The sequence below is a fragment of the Hermetia illucens genome, chromosome 4, assembly GCF_905115235.1.
Source record: "Hermetia illucens chromosome 4, iHerIll2.2.curated.20191125, whole genome shotgun sequence".
Taxonomy (NCBI): Eukaryota; Metazoa; Arthropoda; class Insecta; order Diptera; family Stratiomyidae; genus Hermetia; species Hermetia illucens.
Genome location: NC_051852.1, coordinates 76,937,492 through 76,961,862, shown reverse-complemented (window position 1 = coordinate 76,961,862; position 24,371 = coordinate 76,937,492). Strand labels below are relative to the sequence as shown.

Genomic DNA, 24,371 nt, shown 5'->3' with positions numbered 1-24,371 from the left:
GTGACACTGCTAATTAAATAATCGGCAGTCCGTTATCATTGGTATCCTTATGTAAGCTATGGGAGTCAACGTATCCCCTGAATACTTGACTGACTGACAGGGACTGACGGGGAATAGTAACTTGCCAAACACAAAAATGTTACTTGACTCCCCAAAATTTGTCTGTTTAAACCAATATTTCTCGAATTATATTATATGTACATGACAAATTTTGTTGCAAAAAAATAATTTAAATAAATTATGTTAATATCATTTTATCCTAATTACTAAATTAATGGCAGTTATAATCGATTAAAGGTAACCGCTCACCGAAGAAATAGCAAATCCCTGAACCTAACCACAATAAATACTTAAGAACTCTTCTGTAACTATTATAAATCGTTACCATTCACTCCTTGGTGGTTTATAGCGCGTTAACCGAACCTACGCACCATCGCTCGCGGTTACCCGAAACTCGCTTCAGTTCAACCTTCGTCTGGCGGAGACGGTCACACTTCTCCACTACTGTTCTGCCCCAAGTGCTCTTGGGGCGACTCACTCGTCGGCCATCTTGGGAGAGTGGATTCCACTGCATGGCGTAGCCCCTCCTTAAAGTTTGACCTATCCACTGCCACTTCGGCCTGCCCATCACAATGCGTATGAGTAACAGGCCTATGTGCCGACCAACTTCTTCACTTGAGATGGTGTCAGGCCAGCGTACTCCCATGACAGGACGCTGCAGTTATTGACGAAAGCTTGAAGCGTTTGGGTTGGAATTCACTTTCCATGTGCTACTGTCACACAGCAACACAGAAAGAACACTAACAAAGAACAGTCTCAACTTAATCCTGGTATTGAGATAACTACATTTCCAGATCTAGGGCTGTTAACGCGTCGGGCGACATCGAGTTCGGTGCCACCATCCGCAGAAACAACGCTACCTAGATATACAAATATACAGATAGGGAGAATGCGTTGACCCGCGAGACTGAGAACCTTGTTTGTGTTGGTGTTTATCTTCAGTTCAACTCTACTTGCCTTTTTTTCCAAATCCAGAGCCATTTGGCCAAGGTCTATTATTCGGTGAGAGAGCAAACAGATGACATAGACGTACTCAGGTGGTTTGACAAATATGTCATCGTCCAATGAACACCTCCACGCCCTCCGGGCAAGGCAACATAAAGAACGTCACTGACAACGAGAAGAAATAACATTGGCGTCAAGATGCAACCCTGGCGGACCCCGAGATTTTGCCTTGATGCAGCCCCTGACATTTCAACATGTTGCGCCATCATATGTCGCTCTGATAAAAGCTATTCTTTTCTTCGGAATCCCCCTCCTACGTAGAGCACTCCAGATACACTCCATGCTCACGCTATCGAAAGCTTTCTCGGAATCGATGAAGAGCATGTGCAACAACGATCTAAACTCCGCGCACTGTTCCAAAATGATGCGTGGGGTGCTGATGTGGTGAATGCAGGAGGATCCGTTGTGGAAGCCAGCCTGGTCTCTGTCGATCATGCTTTCGAGATGTTCTTTGATGCGTTCCTTCCAGAATTATTTTAGCTATTATCTTTGCAACGGAAGGAAGCAGATATCTCTCCAATTGTCACACTCAAAACGGATGCCCTTCTTTAGGATCTTGACGATCATCCCCTTCTTCCACTCTCTGGGAAAGATCTTGAAGTACGAGTGGAAAGAGCAAATCAGCCGTAACTGCAGATGGAGCGATAAAAAAATTCTACGGGGTGACCGTTAAGCTCAGCGACTTTGCTCCGTTTGAGTGAATTGATGGCCGAAATGATTTCTCTCCTGCTTAGAAGAACAGTCTGTATCCGCATGTAACGGTGAGTAGCCATTTCATCCACAAAAAGAGGAACTTCACTGGTTGTGATACGGTTAAGAACTGCGATGAAGTGTTTTTTCCACCTCTTCAGTTGTTCATCATCGTGAATGAGAAGTCGACCGTTGGTGTCCTTGACAGTACTATCGAAAGATTTGCGACCACATGCAAGCTCTTTCGTGAGGCGATATACATTCCTGAAATCATTGCGATCTGAGGCATCTTCCGCCTCCCTGACCAGTGCAATAGCAAATTCTCTCTTGTCATGGCGGACACTACGCTGAACTTCCCGGTATTTCGCTCGGTATCGGAGCGCGTCACGTCCGCCATCGCTCGCAGCCATCAATAAAGCCTTCAACTCCTTCCGTTCGTCGATCCGCTTCCACGATTCCGCAGTCACTCATATCTTATGACGCCCCTTTGGAAAGTGGCCGACGACCTGTGTAGCACCTGAGAAAGGAACACTTTTGATGGCGGTCCAATGTTCATCGCTATTCTCAGGCGAATTACTCAGTATATCTGCCGCTCGATCAGCAAGATAGCTCTCCCACTGCCGAGCGACAGCTGGATCATACAAGCGGTTAGCACGTCGCAGCTCTCCAACCCTGTGAAACACAACACGCAGGCGAATATAAGTGACCATCAGATGATCCCTTTCGAGGTCTATTAGGTAAACGACATAATTAGATTTGACTTGGTTTCAATTCATTGAAAGGCATCATTAAAACTCCATTCCAATTTGGTTTTAATTGCCCGAACTGCATCTTCTACAGACAGACAGACAGAGAGTAAACCGATTTTAATAAGGTTTTGCTTTACATAAAACCTTAAACAAGTCGGGAAACCGGAAGCTGGGCGCTTCAGGTATGAAAGGTTTTGTTTGCTTCTTGTGTGAGTATATTTGAATGTAGAACTATCCCATTTGTACGTAGCCCGTTAAGAATATGCGTTTAGCATGACAGATTTAGTACTTCGGGTTGTAAATTTACACGGTAAAGACAACTTTGAACTACTGTAACTTTGTTACTAATAGTATGATTTTGATCAAACTTGGAGATGATATGCTTTATATTATAATTTATACTACTACCAACTTTTATAACTCTGAGATAAATTTAAGGGGGGTTTTACTCAATTTTCCCAAAAATATTATTAACTTAATTTGAACAGATATTGATATGGAGAGTATTTTGAAGTCTGGGCACCATATAGAGGCAGCTTCATGATTTTTTTCAGATTTTTCGGATGGGTAGTTTCTGAGAATCGGACCTTTAAAGAAATCATCACTTTGCACCCCTCCCACTCCCCGCCTTTTTATTCAAATCTCAAAACTAAAACCGGCTTCAAAAAGTACTAATCAAGACCTCTCATTTGATACCCCACATGACTATATTTAGTGGAAAAAATGTTTACACCCCCCTTTTACATGTATGGGGACCCCCCCTAAATCTCAACGTAGGAGGATATCACTCACTGCATGTCTGGGGTTCCACATGTCCCACCTTCTCACCAAATTTCGTGACAATCGGTATAGCCGTTTCTGAGAAAAGTGCCTGTGACAGACAGACAGAAAGACGGACAGACAATCTCACAAATAGATCCTAAACACCAAGATGGAATACTCATCGGAGGAATATTTTAACATGGCCTTAGTACTTGAAAGCAAGAGCTCAGCACCGGATATCCAATTGTAAACGTTTTCCGTAAAGTTGAAGCAAGAGGAACAACCAATCGAAATTTAAACCTGCGCCTTAACCGCTTTTTAAGATGCAAAACCTGCACACTCGGTGGTCCAAAATTCGAGCTCCTACATATTGTTTAACAATGGAGAATGGTCACTTTGGATAAGAACATTTAGAATACAAACATTTTTTAATTGTTATTCAGCAAAATATTGTGGCTTCAAACCATACTGGTCAAGCGGGAAGAATAAAGATAGGAGAAAACCACTTTAAGATCGTTGATAATTTCTCCTATCTAGGATCGAAAATCACAACCGATAACAGATACGATGATGAAATCCGCACACGGTTGTTGTCAGCCAACAGAGCCTATTTCAGCTTACAAAAACTATTCCCCTCGAAACATCTCACCATAGGGTCAAAGCTCTTACTGTACAAGACAATGATCTCGCCAGTCCTTATGTATTCCTCGGAGAGTTGGGTTCTTAGCAAGAAGAATTGCGAACTCTTAGTCGCGTTCGAGAAGAATCCTCCGAAGAATTTTTGGTCCCCTACATGACGATGGACGATTCCGTAGCCTACATAACGACGAAATCTATGCGCGATACCATGACCGTCAGGTTGTGGATAAATTCCGGCTCAATAGGTTACGGTAGGCGGGTCACTTAATCCGTATGGATGAGGATTATCCAGCCCGGAAAATCTATAAGGGCAATATCTATGGTAGAAAAAGAAGACGAGGCAGACCCTGCCTAAGATGGAGCGATGGCGTAGGCCAGGACGCCAGACAGCTTTTAGGGATATCGAATTGGTGGACCTCGGCGCAAAACCGGAATGTCTGGAGTTCCTTATTAGGTCAGGACTAGACCGGATACCGATTGTTGCGCCGTTGATGATGATGATGATTATGCAAAATATCCGCCACGTCTATTTATCGATTAAAACAAACTTCTTTGTAGTATAAAATCCAGTGTGTTTTTCATATTTATGGTTTACATTTCCAGGTCTGTAACTGAGACTAATTGAATAATTAAAATAAATAGTGCCTGGTGTAAGATAAAATTCCAGAAAACTTTTTGTCTTTGGAGAGCTATTACTCCTATACAACCTTAGCTCCGATTGCGGCTTTTTCTCAGTCCCGCCGTAGTTTTTGAGTCTTTACAACTATAGCATTATAAAGGCGACGACTTTTTTTAAAAATTAAAATGGTAGTAGCTGATAAAGGGTTAAGGGTTTACTTAAAATTGTTTGCTTATAGTTGCATAAAAAATTGCACGGCACATTCAAGACCGTACATTACAGGATTACAATACACTGTATGAGGCAATGCGATGAGCATTGCGCTCGCCCGAGATTATTACCCTGATTTGACTCAGGTACTCATTCACAACTGAGTCGACTGGTATCCGACGTCAAATCACGATACAAATCCCACTGCCACCAGTGGATATAAAAGGTATAAAAGGTTTTGTGTTTCCCTATGTGAGAAGCATAACGCAGTTCTCCATCTGCTGACAGCATTGACTCGAGATATTTAAATTGCTCAGTGCTGTCAGGAAATTAAATACCTCGGGTCAATGTTATCAGCCAATGGAGAACTGCGTTTTGAAATTGCTTCACGCATTTTTGCGACCTAGAAGAAGTGGCATTCCACAACTGGTGTTCTTTGTGATCGACGTATCAGCGAACATCTCGAATCTAATATTGACCGCAATGTCGTCCGTCCTGTCGCCCTCTATGGTTCTGTGTATTGGCCGACTATAAAAGACAATGAAGGGCGTCTTGCGACTGTGACGAGTGCATGACAGCTCCGTGTCACATAGTTAAAAATTCCATTGTCTTCTAGTTTTGAAAAAGTGATTTAAATAAATCATTTGATGAAAAGCCATGTGTTGATAATAGTCAACCTCATACGCTTCACACTCTGAATTTAATATTATTAGCAAATGCGAAGAATTTAACCTACAACAGATATAAAAAAATGGCTGGGGAGAAGTTGATTTTTCGTGAAAAGAATTTTAATATTTCATTCGAATGTCAATCATTCTCGTTAATTATGACGTCAGCATATTATTTGTATGGCTTAGGATGCAGTAAATTCGCACGAAATTGATAAGTTTGAACCGCAATAACTTTGACACTAATAGTCGATTTTCATGGAACTTGGCATGTGTATGCACGAGATAGTCTTCTATGTCGGTGCAAAACTCCTAGGATAAAATTAAGGGGAGTTTTTCAGTCACTTTCTAAAAGTTGGTAATATACTATTAGTAAGCTTACTTAATCAAATATCGGAATGGCACATACTTTGAGGCCTAGATTTCATCTAAGCGCACTATCCTGATTTTTTCGGATTTTTAAGTTGGATAGTTTCCGAAAATGAGTCCTGTCTCTCAAAACAACAATATGCACACCTGACTGCCACCGGACATCATCTTGTCGTGATGGGATAGCCTGTAGTGACACACTACTGAAGTGTCCCAAATATTAATTTAGAAACTTCGGATTTTGGCTCTCCAAGTGACAAGAAGTCACAGATGAATAGTACTAAAAAGCTCGACCTTCCCAACAAGATCACACTTTTCCACTCCCTGAGTCATTTAATCCCAGATTTGATAATATTTTCAGAAAACCGGAATTCTTTCAATCAAAACCGATTGAAATGAAATTTGGGGTAGGTGGGGTGGGGAGGAATAAGAAACTAAAGCTATATAGTGCCGATCTGCACCTCCCCCGTGGGAATGTGGCACTCCGTCTGCGGGGTGGAAATTCGTTTTTCCGAAATAACCAATTCTCGTACAAGTAGTAGTTTCCGAGTTATTCATATTCAAACATGTCGTTTTTACATCGAAAAAATGCACGTTTTGCAACAGGTTTTTCAAATAACCCGACGACATAATATAAATTGGAAACAAAGCACAAGAATGGATCTTCCTACTTTTTTCTAGTTGCAACATAGACTGGCTCGTCAAACATAAATTCGTAATTTCTAAAAAAAATTAATACTATTAAGGTCGAATAACGGAAAATCAGTAACTTTTGTTAGAAATTAATCTAAAGCTCCCTTGAAGTGCTGGAGAAAACCATTAAAATGAGATATGATAGATATCATTAGGATAAATAATAGCAGAGCTATAATCAAGATAATGTAATTACCTGAATTTTTTATATAAAAATTAATAGAAACAAAAACCTGGTTTTCTCATATAAATTGAAAATTAGCTGAAAGTCCTTGAGAATCTACTGTATTTAAGCCCTCCCAATATATTATGAAAATTTGATGGATATAAAATGCGTAGTTACGGATTTACCCCATTTTTTTAAATTTTTAAACGGAATGAAATTTTTTTAAATATCTCAAAAATCTCGGTAAGCAAGCATTTTTTCACTGGCGATCAAAGGGTAGTATAGGTCCCAGGGCGAAATGTGGATTGGTACCCACGACGGAGCATAAAACTTGAGAAACGCCTGGTGAACCAACACCAAAAGCTCTACTACCAAACCCTATCTCCACCTCCACGTGGTGATCGCTGGGAGTTCTTTCTTTATGAAGAACTGCAGACGGAGAAGAATGAAAGCGAGTCTCGCGCGCCTAAAAACGGCTGAAAAATCATAAGTCGCCTGGAGCCGATGGAATTACAGCCGAATTAGTTAAACATGGAGGTGACCAGTTACACCAAGTGGTTCATCAACTTGTGCTCAAATTATGAGACAGCAGAACAATAACGGAACCAATGGCCAACACTAAGATAGCCCAGATAAACCTCGACCATGCGAGAGCTGCATCTGCAGTGATTGCAAGGGCAAATTCCAAGGAGAACATTGGAATAGTGCTGGCTCAGGAGCCCTGGGTATACCGGGGGCAGATTCGCGGTCTGCAAGGAGGAAGCATGCAGGTAATTTGGGACTCCTCTTGTGAAAAACCAAGAGCTTGCATAATTCTTAAACGTAATTTAAAATACGTATATCTTTCAGAGTTCTTAACCGGGGACCTTGTGGCTATCCAAGTCTCATTGGAAGCCGGGAGGAGCACTCGAGAGGCAGTTGTGGCATCGGGATACTTCCCAGGAGACGAAATCCGGGCTCCACCGGAACAAGTCGCAAAACTGACGAAGTATTGCGAGGAGTAGGCGTTACCACTTCTTCTCGGCTGCGATGCCAACGCCCACCACGAAGTCTGGGGAAGCTGCGACACCAATCGTAGAGGTGAGTACCTTCTTGAATTTAGAAGTTAGAAATATACAACGTAGGGAACACTCCAACATTTGTCGCCAGCACCAGACAGGAGGTACTAGATATACCTCTAGGAAATACCCTAATGAACGGAATGGTCAGGAATTGGATGGTGTCGGATGAACCCTCAATGTCTAATCACAGGATAATCAGATTCGACATTGAGAGTAACTCCGAAATAGAAAGAATAATAAGGAATACCAGGAGAACGGATTGGGAATCCTACGGAACGCACTTGAGCAACAACATTGCCCACCTTCAAGGGGGCGGTGACATCAGGAGCGAACTGGAATTAGAAACGGTGGTGGAAAACCTCAATACAATCGTCATTGACGCATATGAGGCCAGCTGTCCGGCTAAGACAGTCAAGTTACCAAGGGATGTACCATGGTGGAACAAGAACCTAGCCAGAATGAGAACAGAGGCACGAAAACTCTTTAACCGGGCAAAACAAACCGGGGACTGGCAGAGGTGTAAAAATGCACTGACTGCGTATAGCAACGCGATCAGGGAAGCGAAACGGAACAGCTTTATGGAATTCTGTGAAGGGATCGAACAGATCACAGAAGCAACCAGGCTGTACAAGGCTGTAGCCAAAGACGGGGGAATATCCTCTGTCTGCTTGAAAAAGGAAGACGGGAAATTTTCCGAGAATGAGGAGGACAGGGTACACCTGCTTCTCAGAACTCATTTCCTGGGGTCCTACCCCTCGGTGGCAGGTGACAACAATCTGCCTGACACCCCGACAACGAATAAAAGGGGAGGAAAGGAGAACTGGAAACTAGCAAAAGAGGTATGCTCTGAAGCTAGGCTAAGAGGGGCAATGTTAACTTTTAAACCAGTGAAATCTCCCGGAGTAGATGGCATTTTCCCAGCACTTATTCAGAGAGGCCTAGGAATTATCTTAGAGTCTCTTCTGAGGGTGGTAAGGGGGAGCATAGCACTGGGTTACATACCAAGGGCATGGAGACGGGCAAAAGTGGTCTTTATTCCGAAAGCGGCTAAAAAGGATCCTTTTCACCCTAAATCTTTCAGACCAATCTGCCTAACATCGTTGGTACTTAAAACGGTGGAGAAGGTCATAGACAACTATATTAGAACTAAGGTTATAAAGCGTAATCCCCTACATCACTGTCAACACGCTTACCGGGCAGGACGGTCAACTGAAACTGCTCAGTATCAGCTGACAGAGGTACTACGGGACGCCATAGAAACAAAAGAAATTGCACTGTGTGCGTTTTTGGATATCGAAGGAGCATTCGACAACACATTGTTTAAACCTCGCCAAAAAAAACCTCCGAATCATAGTGGGAATTCTCACTGGTCATTGTCGGCTGAACTATCACCTAGGGAAGCTAGGGATATCTACGGACACTGCCTGCAGGTTTTGTGAGGAGGAGGACGAAACCTCTATACACGTCCTGGGACAGTGTCCGGCACTTGTGCAAAGTAGGTCGAGGCATCTGGGAGAACACTTAATATAAGATGCAAAGCTAAAAGATCTGGAAGTAGGGAACATACTAAAGTTCCTAACGATTATGGGCCTGCTTGAAATACTATGATCAATAGGTACACTATAACCAGTAAAAGGGGCACAATCTTCAAGGACGCGGTGCGACTTTCTCTTAACAGAATAATAATAATGGGACAGCGTATCCATGCCTGACGACTGGCAAAGAGGCATTATCTATCTCATACATAAAAAGAGAGATATCACACAGTGCAGCAATTATCGATACCTTTGCTGAGTACCATCTATAAGATATTCACCACTATCTTGCTAGACGGGATAACCCCTTACGCCCAGAACATCATTGGTCCATACCAAAGAGGCTTCACTCCAGGCAAATCAGCAACAGATCAGATTTTCTCTCTGCGGCAGGCGATGGAAAAACTGTTGGAATATGGACAACAGTTGCACCATCTATTCATCGACTTTAAAGCCGCCTATGATAGCATAGCCAGGTTAAAACTGTACACGGCCATGGGAGAATTCGGTATCCCGACGAAATTGATAAGACTGACTAGGCTGACCCTGACCAAAGTGCGAGGCCAGATAAAAGCAGCAGGATCACTCTCAATGCCATTCGACATCAACAACGGTCTACGACAAGGGGATGTCCTATCATGCGTACTCTTTAACCTGACCCTGAAGAAAGTGATCCGTGATGATGGAGTAAATGCAAGAGGTACGATCCTCTTTAAGTTCACCCAACTACTGGCCTATGCTAACGATATCGACATCATGGGAAGGACGACCCGAGACGTACAAACTGCCTTCATCCAGGTCGAGCAGGCGCTAATCGGCACGAGATCTTGGGCTGCACATCAATGAAAGCAAGACAAAATATATGGTGGCAACATCAACACCGAAAACCAACCAACCAACAACATCAAACCACACTGGTCAAATGGGGAGAATAAATATAGGAGACTACAACTTTGAGACCGTTGATAATTTTTCCTATCTAGGGTCGAAAATCACAACCGATAACAGCTACGACGATGAAATCCGCCCACGGTTGCTGGCAGCCAACAGACTCTATTTAAGCTGAGAAAAACTGTTCCGCTCGGAACGTCATCATAGGATCAAAGCTCTTACTGTACAAGACAATGATCTTGCCAGTCCTTATGTATTCCTCGGAGACTTGGGCTCTTAGCAAGAAGAATTGCGAACTTTTGGTCGGGTTCGAGAGAAGAATCTTCCGAAGAATTTTTGGCCCCCTACATGAGGATGGACGATTCCGTAGCCTACATAACGACGAAATCTATGAGCGATACCATGACCGTCAGACTGTGGATAAAATCCGGCTCAATAGGTTACGGTGGGCGGGTCACTTAATCCGTATGAATGAGGTTGATCCAGCCCGGAAAGTCTATAAGGGTAATATCTATGGTAGAAAAAGAAGACGAGGCAGACCCTGCCTAAGATGGAGCGATGGCGTAGGTCAGGACGCCAAACAGCTTTTAGGGATATCGAATTGGTGGACCTCGGCGCAAAACCGGGATGTTCCTTATTAAGGCAGGCCTGTACCGGATACCGGTTGATGATGATGATTTTTTCACTAAGGTCTTTATTTTTTGGAACATTTATATCCACCAAATTTATATCTTATATCCACCCAATTTATCTCGAAAAAGCAAATTTCCACCCCGGACCGGGGGGACGGGGTGCCACACCCCCGCGGGAGGAAGACACATATTGGCACTATATAACTTTTGTTTCTTATACACATCCTCTACTCCCACCAGTTGCATCAAGGTGTGCTGTATAAATTGCATAGAGACCTCCTGGAAGAATTCCTTAAAATTCTAATACCTGCGCTGAAAAATCAAGCTTGAAAGTTACACAAACGTTTCAAAAGAAAATGCTTAGAAGCAAAGTTGACCCTCCCTGGTTCATTCGCAATTAGAATCTGCATATGGGCCTGAGAATACAGTTTGTTAGTAAGGTCATTAAAGAGCATTCTATTAAGCATAGCCAACGATTACGCTCACATGAAAACAACGTGGGATTCGTATCGTGACTTAGCGTCGAATACAAGGCGATTCAGCTGTGAATGAGTATAGAAGCCAAATCAGGGTAATAATCATGGGGCACTGTAATCCTCTAGCGTACCGTTATGGTATTAAATGAAGCGCTCTAACATATTTCAAGGTCCTGTCCAATTGAATTGTCGGGCTACAGATAATTACACTGGCCTGAACTTCTCGAAAATTTCATGTTTATATCGATGAGTTTTGGTGTTCTGATGGAAAAAAATTCTTTTTGTTTTCGCTCTTGAAGTTTTCTTTTAAATAGAAAATTTATGTTTTTTATGATATGATTTTGTGGCGGAACGAGCAACTAGCATGTCGAATGCACGAAAGTGTGAATCGTGGCGGCCATGACATCAAAAAACAATTTTTGACAGCGAAAATTCTTTTTTGGTGTCTGTTGGAGTTCGAAACGAAAGCAATCCAGAGGAGAGAGATGACTTCTCTCAATTCAATTTATATTGTGAAAATTGAATTAAGTTCAAAAATAAAAATACAAATATTTAATATTTACCATATCATATCATAATAAAATTTATTAATAAAATAAAGTGTTTAAATCACAATTCGAAAGCCTTTGCAGCCACAAAAACTGCAGCAGCTCGGTGCCGACTTTGTCACCACCCAACTGATTGATTTCACGCAGCAGTAGGCGTGGTACACGGTCATTTCTGTCAGTAGCTGCTTAAATTTAGCCGCCTCACTTACTGATGGACATTTTACAAGCTGCCCTTTTAATTGCCTATAAGAGCAGTCCTCGGGGAAGTCGGAGACAAGCTCAACTACCTCCTCGTCCAGCCCGGCCAGTGTGTAATTAAAACCAACGGCATCCGCTGTGACGCCGGCCAAAGTAAATTGAGCCTCGAGTTGGAGAAACCATGCTGCCGGGGCTCTCGTAATGGACAGCACGGCGTCGAAACCGCTAGTCGTGGGGCGATTCGACCTCTCGGCGCCACGACGACCAAGAGCACAGCTCCGCCTGCTGCAGCTGTTTCACCACAATCATTGGCGACCATTTCAGCAGGTTCGCGTAGGCAGCGGATGAAATGGACTGAAGAAATGAACATCTTCATCACCCGCTCCTACTACGAAATAGCGGCGGGGGCGGATACAACAACACCACGCCGCACTGCAGGCAACAGTTTCAGTACTCACCGAAGCATTCTTCTCCACCGTCCAGCTGAGGTTTCCGCTGAGGTTCGGGACGAATTCCAAAGAGCGTATGTAGAATTCTCGGATATAGATCCTTTGCATAGACCAGGTATTCTCAGCCTCTATGCATCTCTAGGAACTCTGGGAATTCTATCTCAAATCAATGATGAGTTTGCATCTCGACTGTGTGCTGATATGTCGCTGCTGGAACTATAATCACTTGTGTATTGTGGAGTAATTACGGCTATCAGATTGCACAGTCAGAAGATTCACTTTCTTGTTATTGGTTTGAGTGACCAAAGAGATCCACAATGGAAAATTCGTCTGATCAAATCAGCACTGGCAATGCCAGCAGACGGGTCAGAAATAAAGTGCAGAGGGTTTACCGGAACTATGCCATCCCCAGTGAGACACCCGTAGTTGAAATTCTGGATGCATTAAAGCAGGAACTTTCTGTCATATGCAGTCGGTTACGACGATATGGCGAAATTCATGCCAAACATGTCCAGCGGAGCTTTTTCAGATCTCAAAGAATCCCAACAGAGCGTCCAGACAGTACAGTTTTCGGTGACGGAAGCGAAAGAGCATTGGGGTGGACTTTTGGGGGTACCTGACAAGCATGGTGAGCATGCTAAGTGGATCACCGCCGAAGGCACCCGCCATGCAAACACGCCTGGCATGAATTTTGCAGATGTTACCGAAGAGAAAGTTCGACGAGCCATAAACAGCTCGAAGAACTGGCGAGGCCCAGGTCTGGATCGGGTGCAAAATTTTTGGTATAAGAAATGCAGCTACCTATCGGCTCTTCCTCCTGTTTTGCTGCTTAATAGCATCCAGGTGGAAGTTCCGGGCTTATTTTGGACTCCAAGTTGTTCCAGGAACTCAGCACCATTACGCTCCTCATCTCAAAGCCAAAGAAAGCACCACTCTAGCTCGGAAACCCTCTTCAAGGTCAGTTGCGCACCCTCCCACACCTTGTTGAAGGAGGAGCAGTACTTGTATGAGCCACTCGTTCGTGCTTTCTTCGGCAAAGTTTATCCGTAACATTTTACGGTATACACATAGAGACTCAAAGCGTAGTATAATCCCTTTCGTAGAAAAATGAAGACTTGACCGTTGCTGGCCGAGACCTCTTTGCAGTTTGCCCTTAGCCGAAGATGCCCCAAACGATCCTTTCAGTTCCTCAAGTTCTCCACCGATTAACTCAGAGTTGTCCCTTCGCTCCGGTTTGAATCGTTGTCGAAATTGGGTCTGGTATTCCCCCTGCATCTCTTTTTAAATGAAATCGTACCATAAAAAAAAATAAATTTACTATTTTTGTTTTTTTCAACAGAACACTAAAACTAATCGATTTAAACAGAAATTTTTAGCTGCGATTTTCAGTGTAAACCAGTGCTACAAGAAGACTATACACAGGAGATGAAACTAGTCAGAAGCAGCACAAGAAGTTAACCATCCGCTGTGAGGCCGAGTCAAAATCGCAGTGCGTCCCATATGTTAACATATTGTGTGCCGTGTTTCTATAACACTTCTGTGTGTGCGAATACATGTAGCTTAGCAACTAGCTACGAACAACCAATACATACTACATACATAAATACAATAGGAAGCTGAAAAAATGAAATTGCATGCGCCAAGTGTCTATAACAAACGCGGTCATGAACCTGGGGGTTTAACGTGAGTACCTGCCGTGTAGGCATAATCCCACGGTCCTCTTCAGACACGGATTGAATTTGTGACCACAATCAGAGCCCCGCCATGACTAGCACAGCGGTACTGGTTTATACTGAGTGCAGGCTCAGCCTTCATACCAGTGGATGCGAGGCCTATCTAACACCTCTGCCGCAACTAAGGGGTACGGCACCCGAGTTGTACAGCGCAACCCCACGCTTGAGCTCCGAGGAGCTCTGCCCGCAATGTAGGCATAACCACAACCACCATGAAACTCCCACTAGGGGGCTAACCGCAAATAACCGGGCCGAAAACACATCCTCCAGGAATTCTCCTGGAACATATGCCCTCAGGGGGCCATCCCGGTTCCCATGGTACCAGATAAGCTCCAGTGAGGCTTCGTGGCAGAGCCACTTCAGATGAGTCCCTTACAGACTCGGGGCTGATCATCCTCCTCGAGTACGTGGGGACCGATCTCCCCAACGGGTTAACAAACGCGGCCAGATGCACTAACACCATCACACAAATGGAAAGCAGTACCAATGAAGATGCGCAGAACGCAACTGCGATCTTGACTGAAAAGTCCCGCCCACCGGAAGTTATATTTTTTTCCCCCCCAAAACCACAAGGCTTGCCTAGTTTCACTTCCTATGTATAGTCTTCTTGGAGTGTTATTATCAAAAATTGACAGATATCTCAAGTATGACGAGACGACTGAAAGGAATAAAGTCAAATGACTTGCTAACATAAAGAATAATAATAATCGTTTGCATAACAATCCATATTGAATCAAGGCCTTGAAGTGTGTTAGAGCACTTCATTCAAGACGGTAACACACTATAGTACACTGTAGGAAGCAATGTGGTAAATATTGGGCTCGCCCGAGATTATTACCCTGATTTGACTCAGGTACTCATTCACAGCTGAGTCGACTGGCATCCGACGTTAAATCACGATACAGAAATCCCGCTGCCCCCAGCGAGATTTGAAACGCGACCTTCCGTACGACAGCCTTGTGCTCTAACCCAAAGACAAACTATTGAGGAGCGGCCAATTCCTCAGCGAGGTCAACCAATGTGCGGCGGCTGCCTATAAATGCGAAACTCTAATTTGCTGATGGGGAAAACTAAATCCGTGGTGGTTTCAGTTTGTAAAAATTCCACATTCTCAGGGCACGTGAACCCGGGATTAGTCTTTTGAAGATGTTAACCTCTTAAAAAAATGTATTATTGTTTGGAATATGAGGGATCCCAGGTTCACACTTGATATTGGACCGGACCAAATGTAGAGCAACTTACTCTCACGTTTTATGGTCCCCAGATCCCTCACCTCTGCCCTGAACGAAACCGTTAGTCTTCTTTCTTTGTATACTTGGGTGCTATGCCCCACACAGGGGCCCGTGGACGTGGCTATGAACTGATACCCGATGTGACACCGGGGCGCCCAAATAAAGAGGAAGCCTTATCAAGTGGCGCAACTGACCCTGCGGAGATGGCAACTCCAATACATTGTATTGCCCCCGTTTCCGGAAGAAAACTCAGTCAGTCTTGTGCAGATGGATTCGGACACAAACCGAGTGGAAATGCAGTCGACCGTCCTAGCTAGCACCGAAGAGAAAAGGCTCATCAGGAAATGCGCAGCAGTGGTGAAGCGTATGCGGTCGGCAACGTTCCTCCAGAGGAACGTCAGCAAAAGCGTCAAAAACGGGCTGATGGAACTGGAGGAACTATTGGGGCGCATCTCCTTCTATAGGCGAACATGGAGAGCAGCGGAAGACGATTGGAGAGCAGAAACAGCCGTACTCCCTGCTGAGAACGTTACTTGCGTCAAATGGACCGCAGATAGCCTGCCACTGCAAAGCGAACTGGGGAAAAAGCGGAACGAGGACGACGAAGCTCGCGCTTCGGGTATAAAAGTTTTGTGTTCATCTTATGTAAGAAACTTCAACGCACATTTTTCTATCCGTATATAGCTACAAATCCAACATATTCCTTCATATTTTTCCAAACTACGAGACATACGTACATATTACAGCCATAGATATTACGCTTACCCTAAGCAAACAAACTGCACACATATATGCACGTATATAAAATGATCGTACCCATATTTCCGATTTCTTATATCTATCTGAATTAGGCACTATCCGCAAAGTTCATTAGCACGCATATACTATATACCTACATACACACACGCCTGTTTGGAGTAATTGGTATTCATATACAAATGACTAAAAAACTAAAACAAATTAATTCTCTCCGACCCCATTCATAAGACCTCATTTCGTTGTGGTATTGACAAATTGATATGTGATGACGTCATGCAGGTTGCAGAGTGCACGAAATTCACAAAAAATTGTAAAGTTTCACCCCCTGTAACTTTGTTAATAATAGTTGGATTTTCTTCAAACTTGACCAAACTGTGCATTATGTTCTTCTTTACACGCATGCCAAATTTTGTACTTCTGAGATGAAGATAAGGGGGGGTGCCCCTATTATTAACTTTATTTGTGGAGATTTGAGACTGTGATTTTTTTTCAGATCTTACGGTTGGATAGGTTCTGAGAACGAGACCTGTTACACTTTTTGAAGGTCATATTTTGAGCCCTCACGCCCCTATGTTTCACACAATATCAAATATTGAACCAGTTTCGAAAAGTGCTAATTGAGACATTTCATTTGATACGCCACATGGCTACATTCTGTGAAAAAAAGCAAGCGGACTCCCGGTCGTCGATATCCATCGACCGCAGTGCCTCGGTGGTGGACAACTTGGCCACCTTGGCATATAATGCTACAAGTGATTTGGATCTGGAGAAAGAGGTGTTCAAGCGAAGTACGACCTTACCGAGAACATCAATAATAAGAGCAAACAAAGATGAACTAAAAGCAGCTTTTTGGACAACAAAAACCGTGACAACACCCACCGCACCTGTTCAAGATGCTCGACAGCAGGAGATGCTCCAGGAACAAGGAAGAGATCCATTCAAAAGAAGCTCATCAACTTTAAGATCTCCACCAATGCCAAAGACGATGAAGGATAAAGTACAGGCAAGGTCAATAAACGCCAAAAGTGAAGGACCATGTAAAAGGAGTAACCCTGCCGGGACTTAAAGGGAGCAGAGACCCGATCCGGAGGAATTACCCTTCACCCAGCTTGGGGCAAAAATAGGTGAGCTGTCCGAGTTTATCAAGGACAAGCACAACGTGCACCAAGCCATAAAGAATATGATGAGGGCTATTAGAGTCCTCTATAATAGATCACAGATGAAGGAAAAGAAAGAATAATAAGGATACGCCGAACCCCGCTGTGCCAACAGTATCACAAGCGACCCAAGTTACGCCTAATCGTACTACCATCGAATCCCAGCGAAATAAGCGAGTACGTGAAAAAGAGGGGGATCCTTTAAATAATCAGCAGGCGCCTAAGAGAAAAAAAGGCGGACAGGACATCCTGAAAACCAACACGAACAGCTCAGAAGGAGGAAAGCGTACAGTGAATCTAGGAAACTTGGCCAGCGTTGCGAAGCCCAAGACGAACGAAAACGATGGATGGACTAAAGTTACCAACAAAAAAGCGAAACGAAAAGCAAAAGTACGAACTCGTCCAGATGCGATTGTTATCTCTAGTAAGGGCAATCCTACGCGGAGATACTCAAAAAGGTCAAAGCTGATCCCGACCTAAAAAAATCTGAGCGGAAATGTGAACAGAATCCGAAGAACCCAGAAAGGAGATCTCATGTTAGAGCTGAAAAGATACATCCAAACTGATGACTATCGCACTCAAGTGAAAAACTCACTTGGGGTGCAATGCTTGCCCAAAAACATGAGATCTATATACAATGTAAGGATGTCGATGAAGTGACATCGAAAGGAAAAATTTGCACTGCTCTGAAGGAGCAATTCAAGTTGAAAGAACTTACCGAGGAATTTGTTGTGGGCTTACGAAAAGCCTATGGTGGTACTCAAACGGCCACAATACGAGTACCACCGGAGGCAGCGCAGATATTGTTGGCTGCCGGAAGGGTTCGGATTGGATGGGTTTTCTGTCGTTTAAGAAAACAAATTTCACTGAAGAGGTGCTTTAAATGCCTCATGTTTGGGCACTTCGCGAAGGCATGCACCAGCAGCATTGATCGATCCGATCGATGCAGAAGGTGTGGAGAGAAAAGCCATATTGCCAGAGAGTGCAATAGGGACCCCAAATGCTTACTGTGCGAAGTAAAACAGGGACAGGATAACCGGCATATTGCCGGAAGTGGTAAATGTTCGGAATTTAGCAAGGCGCTCACTGCAATGAGAAAATGAGGTTTATTCAAATAAACCTGAATCATTGCAGGGTCGCTCAGGATTTACTTGAGCAGACCACGTTCGAATCTGAGATGGAAATTGCCATCATAAGTGAACCATATAGAAACCGTCACGGTGGCATATGGGTCACAAATTCGACTGGTGGAGCGGCGATATGGGCTTGTGTGGGCGAAAATAAGTGGTGTATATGTATACAGCTACTACGCCCCACCAAGTTTGACACTGTCTGAATTCGAGCAAATGCTTGATAATCTTGTTCTCGACGCAAGGGGACGAAGTCCAAAGGTGATTGCTGATGATTTCAATGCTTCGGCCCTAGAGTGGGGCAGCAGAGAATCAAATGCTAGGGGGCGCATTTTAATAGAAGCTTTCGCGCAGATGGACATAGTTTTGGCTAACGAAGGTGCTATAAACACCTTCCAGAAAGGGGGGTCTGGCTCAGTTGTAGACCTGACCTTTGTCAGCCCTTCGCAGGCGCGTGGTATGTCCTGGTACGTCAGCGAACGCTACACCCACAGCGATCACCAGGCAATCTTCTTTGAGACATGTGTCGAGCCTCAGGCCAAAGAGCTATCATGCCCGAAACCGAAAAAGATTTCAGGCTGGTCTGCAAAATCTTTGGATGAGCAGACCTTCATAGAGGTGTGGTTAAATCAACCTGATAATGCAGGCGCCTCTACGGAAAGAGCCGTCCATCTGGCTCAATGCATCGCCAAAGCATGCCTAGGAGATGCTCATTCCCCAGTAGAAGACCAAGCTACTGGTGGAATGATGAACTGACCAGTCTTCGATCAGCTTGCCACCGAGCCAGAAGAGCGGCTCAGAGGGCGGTAGGTAGAGTCGATCAGAGGCAAAAAGAGTGCGCCTATAAGGCAGCCCGCAAAATCCTCAAGCTCGCCATCCAGCGTAGCAAGAGGAAATGCTTTAAGGAGCTCTGCTCAGAAGCGGACGTAAACCCGTGGGGGAGAGCTTATAGAATCGTGATGGGACGATTCAGAGGCCGTTCATCTCCGCAGATCACGTGTCCCACCCTTTTGCTGAAAATCACCCAGGGGTTATTCCCCCAGCAAGAGGAGAGCACCGACACATTCCAACCACCTCTGAATGTGACGACAATCCCACCAGTCACCAGAGACGAGCTGCTGGAGATCTGCGGCAGAATAGGAGACAATAAAGTGCCGGGCCTGGACGGAGTACCGAATAAGGCCCTTAAGCTTGCCGTAAAGTCCAGGCCGGACATGTTCGCTGAGTTGTTCGAAGCGTGCATGTCCGAAGGAATATTTCCAGCGGCTTGGAAGCGACAGAAGTTGGTACTTCTGCCTAAGCCTGGTAAACCTCCAGGTGAACCATCGTCATACCGACCCATATGTCTTTTGGACACGGTGGGGAAAATGTTAGAGCGCGTAATCTATAATAGATTACTCCCGGTTGTTGACAGCCAGGGCGGCCTTTCAAATCGGCAGTATGGGTTCCGAAAAGCCAGATCAACCATTGATGCCATCAAATTGATTACTGGCTTGGCCGAAGATGCAATTTACGGAAAGGGTAGTACCAGCAAATATTGCGTGGTAGTAACCCTGGACGTGAAAAATTCATTCAATTCGGCCAGTTGGAATCTAATACGCAAATCCCTAGTGAAGGTTGGTATTCCTGCCTATCTCGCTGCTATCGTCAATAGTTACTTAACTGAAAGGAGGCTCTGGTATGACACTGATGACGGACCCCAGGAGTACGTAGTTTCCGCGGGTGTCCCACAGGGCTCCGTATTGGGCCCACTACTGTGGAATATCATGTACAATGATGTACCTAATCTTCCCCTTCCGGAGGAAGCCACAGTGGTGGGTTACGCTGACGACATAGCGCTGGTTGTTGTCGCAAAGCATCTCGAAGATGCTAAGTTATACTCAAGCGAGGCAATCAGTGCTGTCAAATGCTGGTTAGAAAGCTCTGGTCTGACGCTTGCGGAGGAAAAAACAGAAGCAGTCCTCATCACGAAGCACCGGAAGAGAAATTACACCTGTGTTAGAATCAGGAATCATATCATCACTTCCAAGCCGACCATCAAATACTTGGGGATGGTGATAGACAGGGAACTCAGCTATAACCAACACGTAGAGTATGTTTGCGATAAATCATCCACTGCTAGTATGGCCCTGGCGAGGATGATGCCGAACGTGGGAGGGCCACGGCATACCTCTAGGATGCTTATAGCCAGGGTGGTGACCTCAATCATGCTCTATGCGACCTCAGTTTGGAGGGAGGCGTTGCGGATCTCAGTCAACACTAAAAAACTGAGTGCAGTGATACCGAAGAACAGCCCTGAGAGTATGCTCTGCCTTCAGCACTGTCTCAGAGAGAGAGATCCATAAATAGATGGCAAGAGCATTGGGAACGCCCGGGAAAGGGTTGGTGGACTCACAGGCTCATTCCTGCCATCAAGGAGTGGTTTGAGAGACGACACAGTGAGATGAATTATAATCTCACCCAGTTTCTCACGGGGCATGGAGGATACCGCCAATACCTGCACAGGTTTAAATTGGAGACCTCACCCGACTGTCCAAATTGCGATGGAGTCCCGAAGGACCCAGAGCATGTATTCTTCCGCTGTCCGAGATTTGTGGAAGAAAGGAGGAATCTAGAGGAGACTCTAGGAGAGGTGCTAGTACCAAAAAATCTGGTGTCGAAAATGGTAGCACTTTAAGAGAATTGGGATGCCGTCAACCGTCAAGTTCAAACCAAACTACGAAAGGCAGAGGAGAGGAGAAATGTGAAAGAAGAAAGAAGAAATGTGACTAAGCTAGAATAAGCTGACTCCGCCCCGTGATGTAATACCTTATGGTGGTTCCGCGGGGCAGGGAAGGAGACGGAGGTGGTTTTAGTTGGTAAAAATCCCACACGCTGGTGTGTCCAGACCAGTGTCTTTCGAAGATTTCCACCTCATGAAAAAAAAGACAGACAGACAAACAGTAAACCGATTTTATACAAAACCTTAAAAAGGACGGCCGAACTTTCCGACGACTGATAAGAGAATGTTGACGATGAGGCATTGAGAAATAGAACAAATCGTCAATAACAACTATTTCAAGTATTCCTTTGCCGGGCTTATACCGTCCATTTTCAAACTGGTTCCCATCGAAATAAGCCCCACAGGGCGATCCTTAGTTCTACCCCGTCCATCCTGTTTTTAAAGAGAATCTTCAACTTCCGGCCAACGTTTTGTTTTTATTCATTTTAAAACTAGCCGCGCAAATTTCTCGGAAATAGTGACGGACCAAACACTTTCTCAGAACCTAGCAACACATTGGTCATTCCATTTCACTCTTACCTGCGTCAAAATCCTGTATCTCCAAGTTAAGCGCAGCTTGAAGAGCTCCCGCGCGACCTTTCAGATTTCCAGCATCCAACGCAGAAGCATCCTCCAAGTCACCTTTATAATAGGCCTCCAACCAAGCATGCATTCCCAACTGTTCGCGGTCAGTCACCAAGAAAATTAAATCTTTCGCCCAATAGTTCTTTCCTGATGAGAAAAATGAAACCAACTTAGAAAGCATTTCCAATTAGAGAATCGTAATCACCGCACTTCTAGTAAACTCAGCAAACGCAAGGAGCAGAGGCACACTCGCAGTTATATCCGGATGCACCGATTCCGGGGGCCTGTAAGGCGCTGAGAACACAATACCCTCCGTCGACCCGATCCGAGGAGCTCGAAGAATTCCATAAATATTCTCCCCGTGGAATTCCCGACCAGAGCCTAACGGGTAGTGCAACGTAAAGTTGTGCGTGTAGACCTCCAGTCCGATTTGCTGCATCTTCGCCATAATCCAGTTGTAGGGAATGCCGCTGCGGTAGACCTCCCGTTCCCGGTTCAGTTCGTCTAAGTAGTTTTGAGCTATGCGCGCCGACTCGACTTTAATCTCCGAATATACCAGACCTACCAATGGGCAAATAACGATTATGAGATGCCCTCTGAAGCTTACTTTTAGTCAAGATTACCCGGCGACAGGGCGTTTTCCGATAAGTATGTGGCATGATTGAACTGCGAGTGGCCCAGGCAACAGAACCAAACCGCGCCAGCTAAGTAGAAAAGAGCACAGATCTTCCGATTGTGCTTGAGGAAGTTGCGGCCGAGATGATTGCGCTGGTTCAGCGAAGCATCGGTTAGGATCCCCATGTTTTCGGGGGAAACTAGCGAAACACGGGATAATCAAGGTACGATTTGTTTATCAATAGAAAATAACTGACAAATGACAGCCGCATTCCAATGACATATGTCGAATTACTCAAATTTGTTCACTTGTTTTTCTAGCAAACTTACTGAGTTACGTGATAGATCAAGAAAATATGGTCAGGATATACAGAGGAAGACCTTTGTTGTTCAAGAAATAATCCTAGGCCCGAATCGCAACTTTTTACCTAAACTACCTAAACAGATCAAACTAAATATAGGCAAAATACTAAACTATGCCGATCAAAAAATTTCCCTTTTGCAAAGGCGAAAAGTCAAAGAAATTCCCCTGTCTCGTCCATTTTGACTTTTGTGAGCAAGACGTCTGGTTCAGCGCTGATCAATCTCCTGATTTTTTGTTGATTATCTCGACCAGGAATTTTGCAAAATAACATGGTAAGTGTCTGGCTGTTTCGTCCATCAATATTATGCTGAGTTATTTGGATTCAGCGCCCCAAAAGGTGTAGGAAGCGCCAGTTCCCTATCCCACGTGGAACAAATTTTGACTGATGACTAACCTCTAAAATTTTTACTCCAGGCTGCTGTAGGAAAAGACATCGAGAAGCCCCAAGTGGATTCATCAACCACACACCGTATCCGCATCACTTTGACCTCCAGGAACGTCCGCTCCTTGGAGAACGTGTGCCGCGACTTGATTCAAGGCGCCAAAACACAAAAGTTGCAGGTCAAGGTGCGTATCCAGCTGTCGAAGAGTACACGCGGCTTCCACGCATTTACCTGGAGGAATCGTGCTCTTCCGGCGCTTTTCCTAGTTACAATAAATGCTACATTAACGTCACCAGAAACTAGCCTATTTGCTTTGTCTATCAAATGCGAATGCAAATTAATTTTCGGCCAACATTTCTTTGACCGCAAACTAATTTTCTCAAATCAAGGTGGAGCGCAACTTATATATTTAATTCATCTTTCCAGGGGCCAGTTCGCATGCCGACAAAGACCCTCCGCATCACCACCCGCAAGACACCTTGTGGTGAAGGTTCAAAGACATGGGATCGCTTCCAGGTAAGAATCGCTAACCAGCAATGAAGTAAACTTTTCAAGCTCGGCAGTCGTGACCGTAACTCGTTTTCTGCCGCCCTCGCATAACTCGTAGCCTCACGACTGCCAAGATCAATCGAATCTCAAACATAGAACCACTTGACGTATCCCAAGTCAAAGGGACTCCACGAGGTTTTACACTCACAAAATAATAAGTTGCTTAGCCATAATGCCTGGAAATGGTAAATAATCATTCCCTTCCTTCTTCCACAGATGAGGATTCACAAGCGCATCATCGACTTGCACTCGCCCTCTGAGATCGTCAAGAAGATCACATCCATCAACATTGAACCTGGTGTAGAGGTTGAAGTCACAATCGCTGCTTAAGTTGGCGAGGTCGCCTGAAGCTTCCAAGGAGAAACACCTCCATTTGTACTGGAAGAACTGAAAATACAATCCCCTGAGGGGAATTTTATTTCTACCAAAAATGTGTTCATTTCTTGACCTCATTATTATCTAATTTAAGGATTTTGTGTTCTGCTGGCCTGGGTTTGGGAAGAAAATAACTCCCACTCACTAACAAAAGGCGTTAGTGATTCGAGATAGTTAGACGAGTTTAGACGATTCTTCCTTACTTGATTTAAAAACACAAAAGGCCGGATACCAACCACATAGACGATTCAGGCATGGGAGGTTTTGTGTTTAGTTTCAGTCCGAGAGAGCTTGTTTTGCATTTCCTG

The 24,371-nt window shown here is 44.5% G+C and overlaps 2 protein-coding genes across 2 annotated transcripts in view; one reads left to right on the top strand and one right to left on the bottom strand.

Annotated features, from left to right (window-relative positions):
- The window catches only part of LOC119654817 (glycosylphosphatidylinositol anchor attachment 1 protein), a 29,480-nt gene extending 6,731 nt beyond the window's left edge, over window positions 1-22,749 (bottom strand). Inside the window, exons 1-3 of the mRNA XM_038060377.1 lie at window positions 22,401-22,749; window positions 21,988-22,338; window positions 21,733-21,924 (exon numbers count right to left, since the gene is read on the bottom strand). Of these exons, the coding sequence (XP_037916305.1) occupies window positions 21,733-21,924; window positions 21,988-22,338; window positions 22,401-22,578 (721 nt within the window). The 5' untranslated portion in view covers window positions 22,579-22,749. The remainder of the gene's footprint in view (window positions 1-21,732; window positions 21,925-21,987; window positions 22,339-22,400) is intronic.
- Window positions 22,750-22,879: 130 nt separating this feature from the next.
- On the top strand, window positions 22,880-24,119 carry LOC119654818 (40S ribosomal protein S20). Its single transcript, XM_038060378.1, has 4 exons — window positions 22,880-23,028; window positions 23,171-23,323; window positions 23,566-23,655; window positions 23,905-24,119. The coding sequence occupies exons 1-4, from the start codon at window positions 23,026-23,028 to the stop codon at window positions 24,016-24,018; spliced, it is 360 nt and encodes a 119-aa protein (XP_037916306.1). The 5' UTR covers window positions 22,880-23,025; the 3' UTR covers window positions 24,019-24,119.
- Window positions 24,120-24,371: the final 252 nt, after the last annotated feature.

What these genes read in the sequence shown, in the direction of transcription:
- LOC119654818 (XM_038060378.1), top strand. An exon ending in CACAAAAGTTGCAGGTCAAG is followed by an intron (nt 23,324 to 23,565) that starts GTGCGTATCCAG and finishes TCATCTTTCCAG; the next exon opens with GGGCCAGTTCGCATGCCGAC. An exon ending in AGACATGGGATCGCTTCCAG is followed by an intron (nt 23,656 to 23,904) that starts GTAAGAATCGCT and finishes CTTCTTCCACAG; the next exon opens with ATGAGGATTCACAAGCGCAT.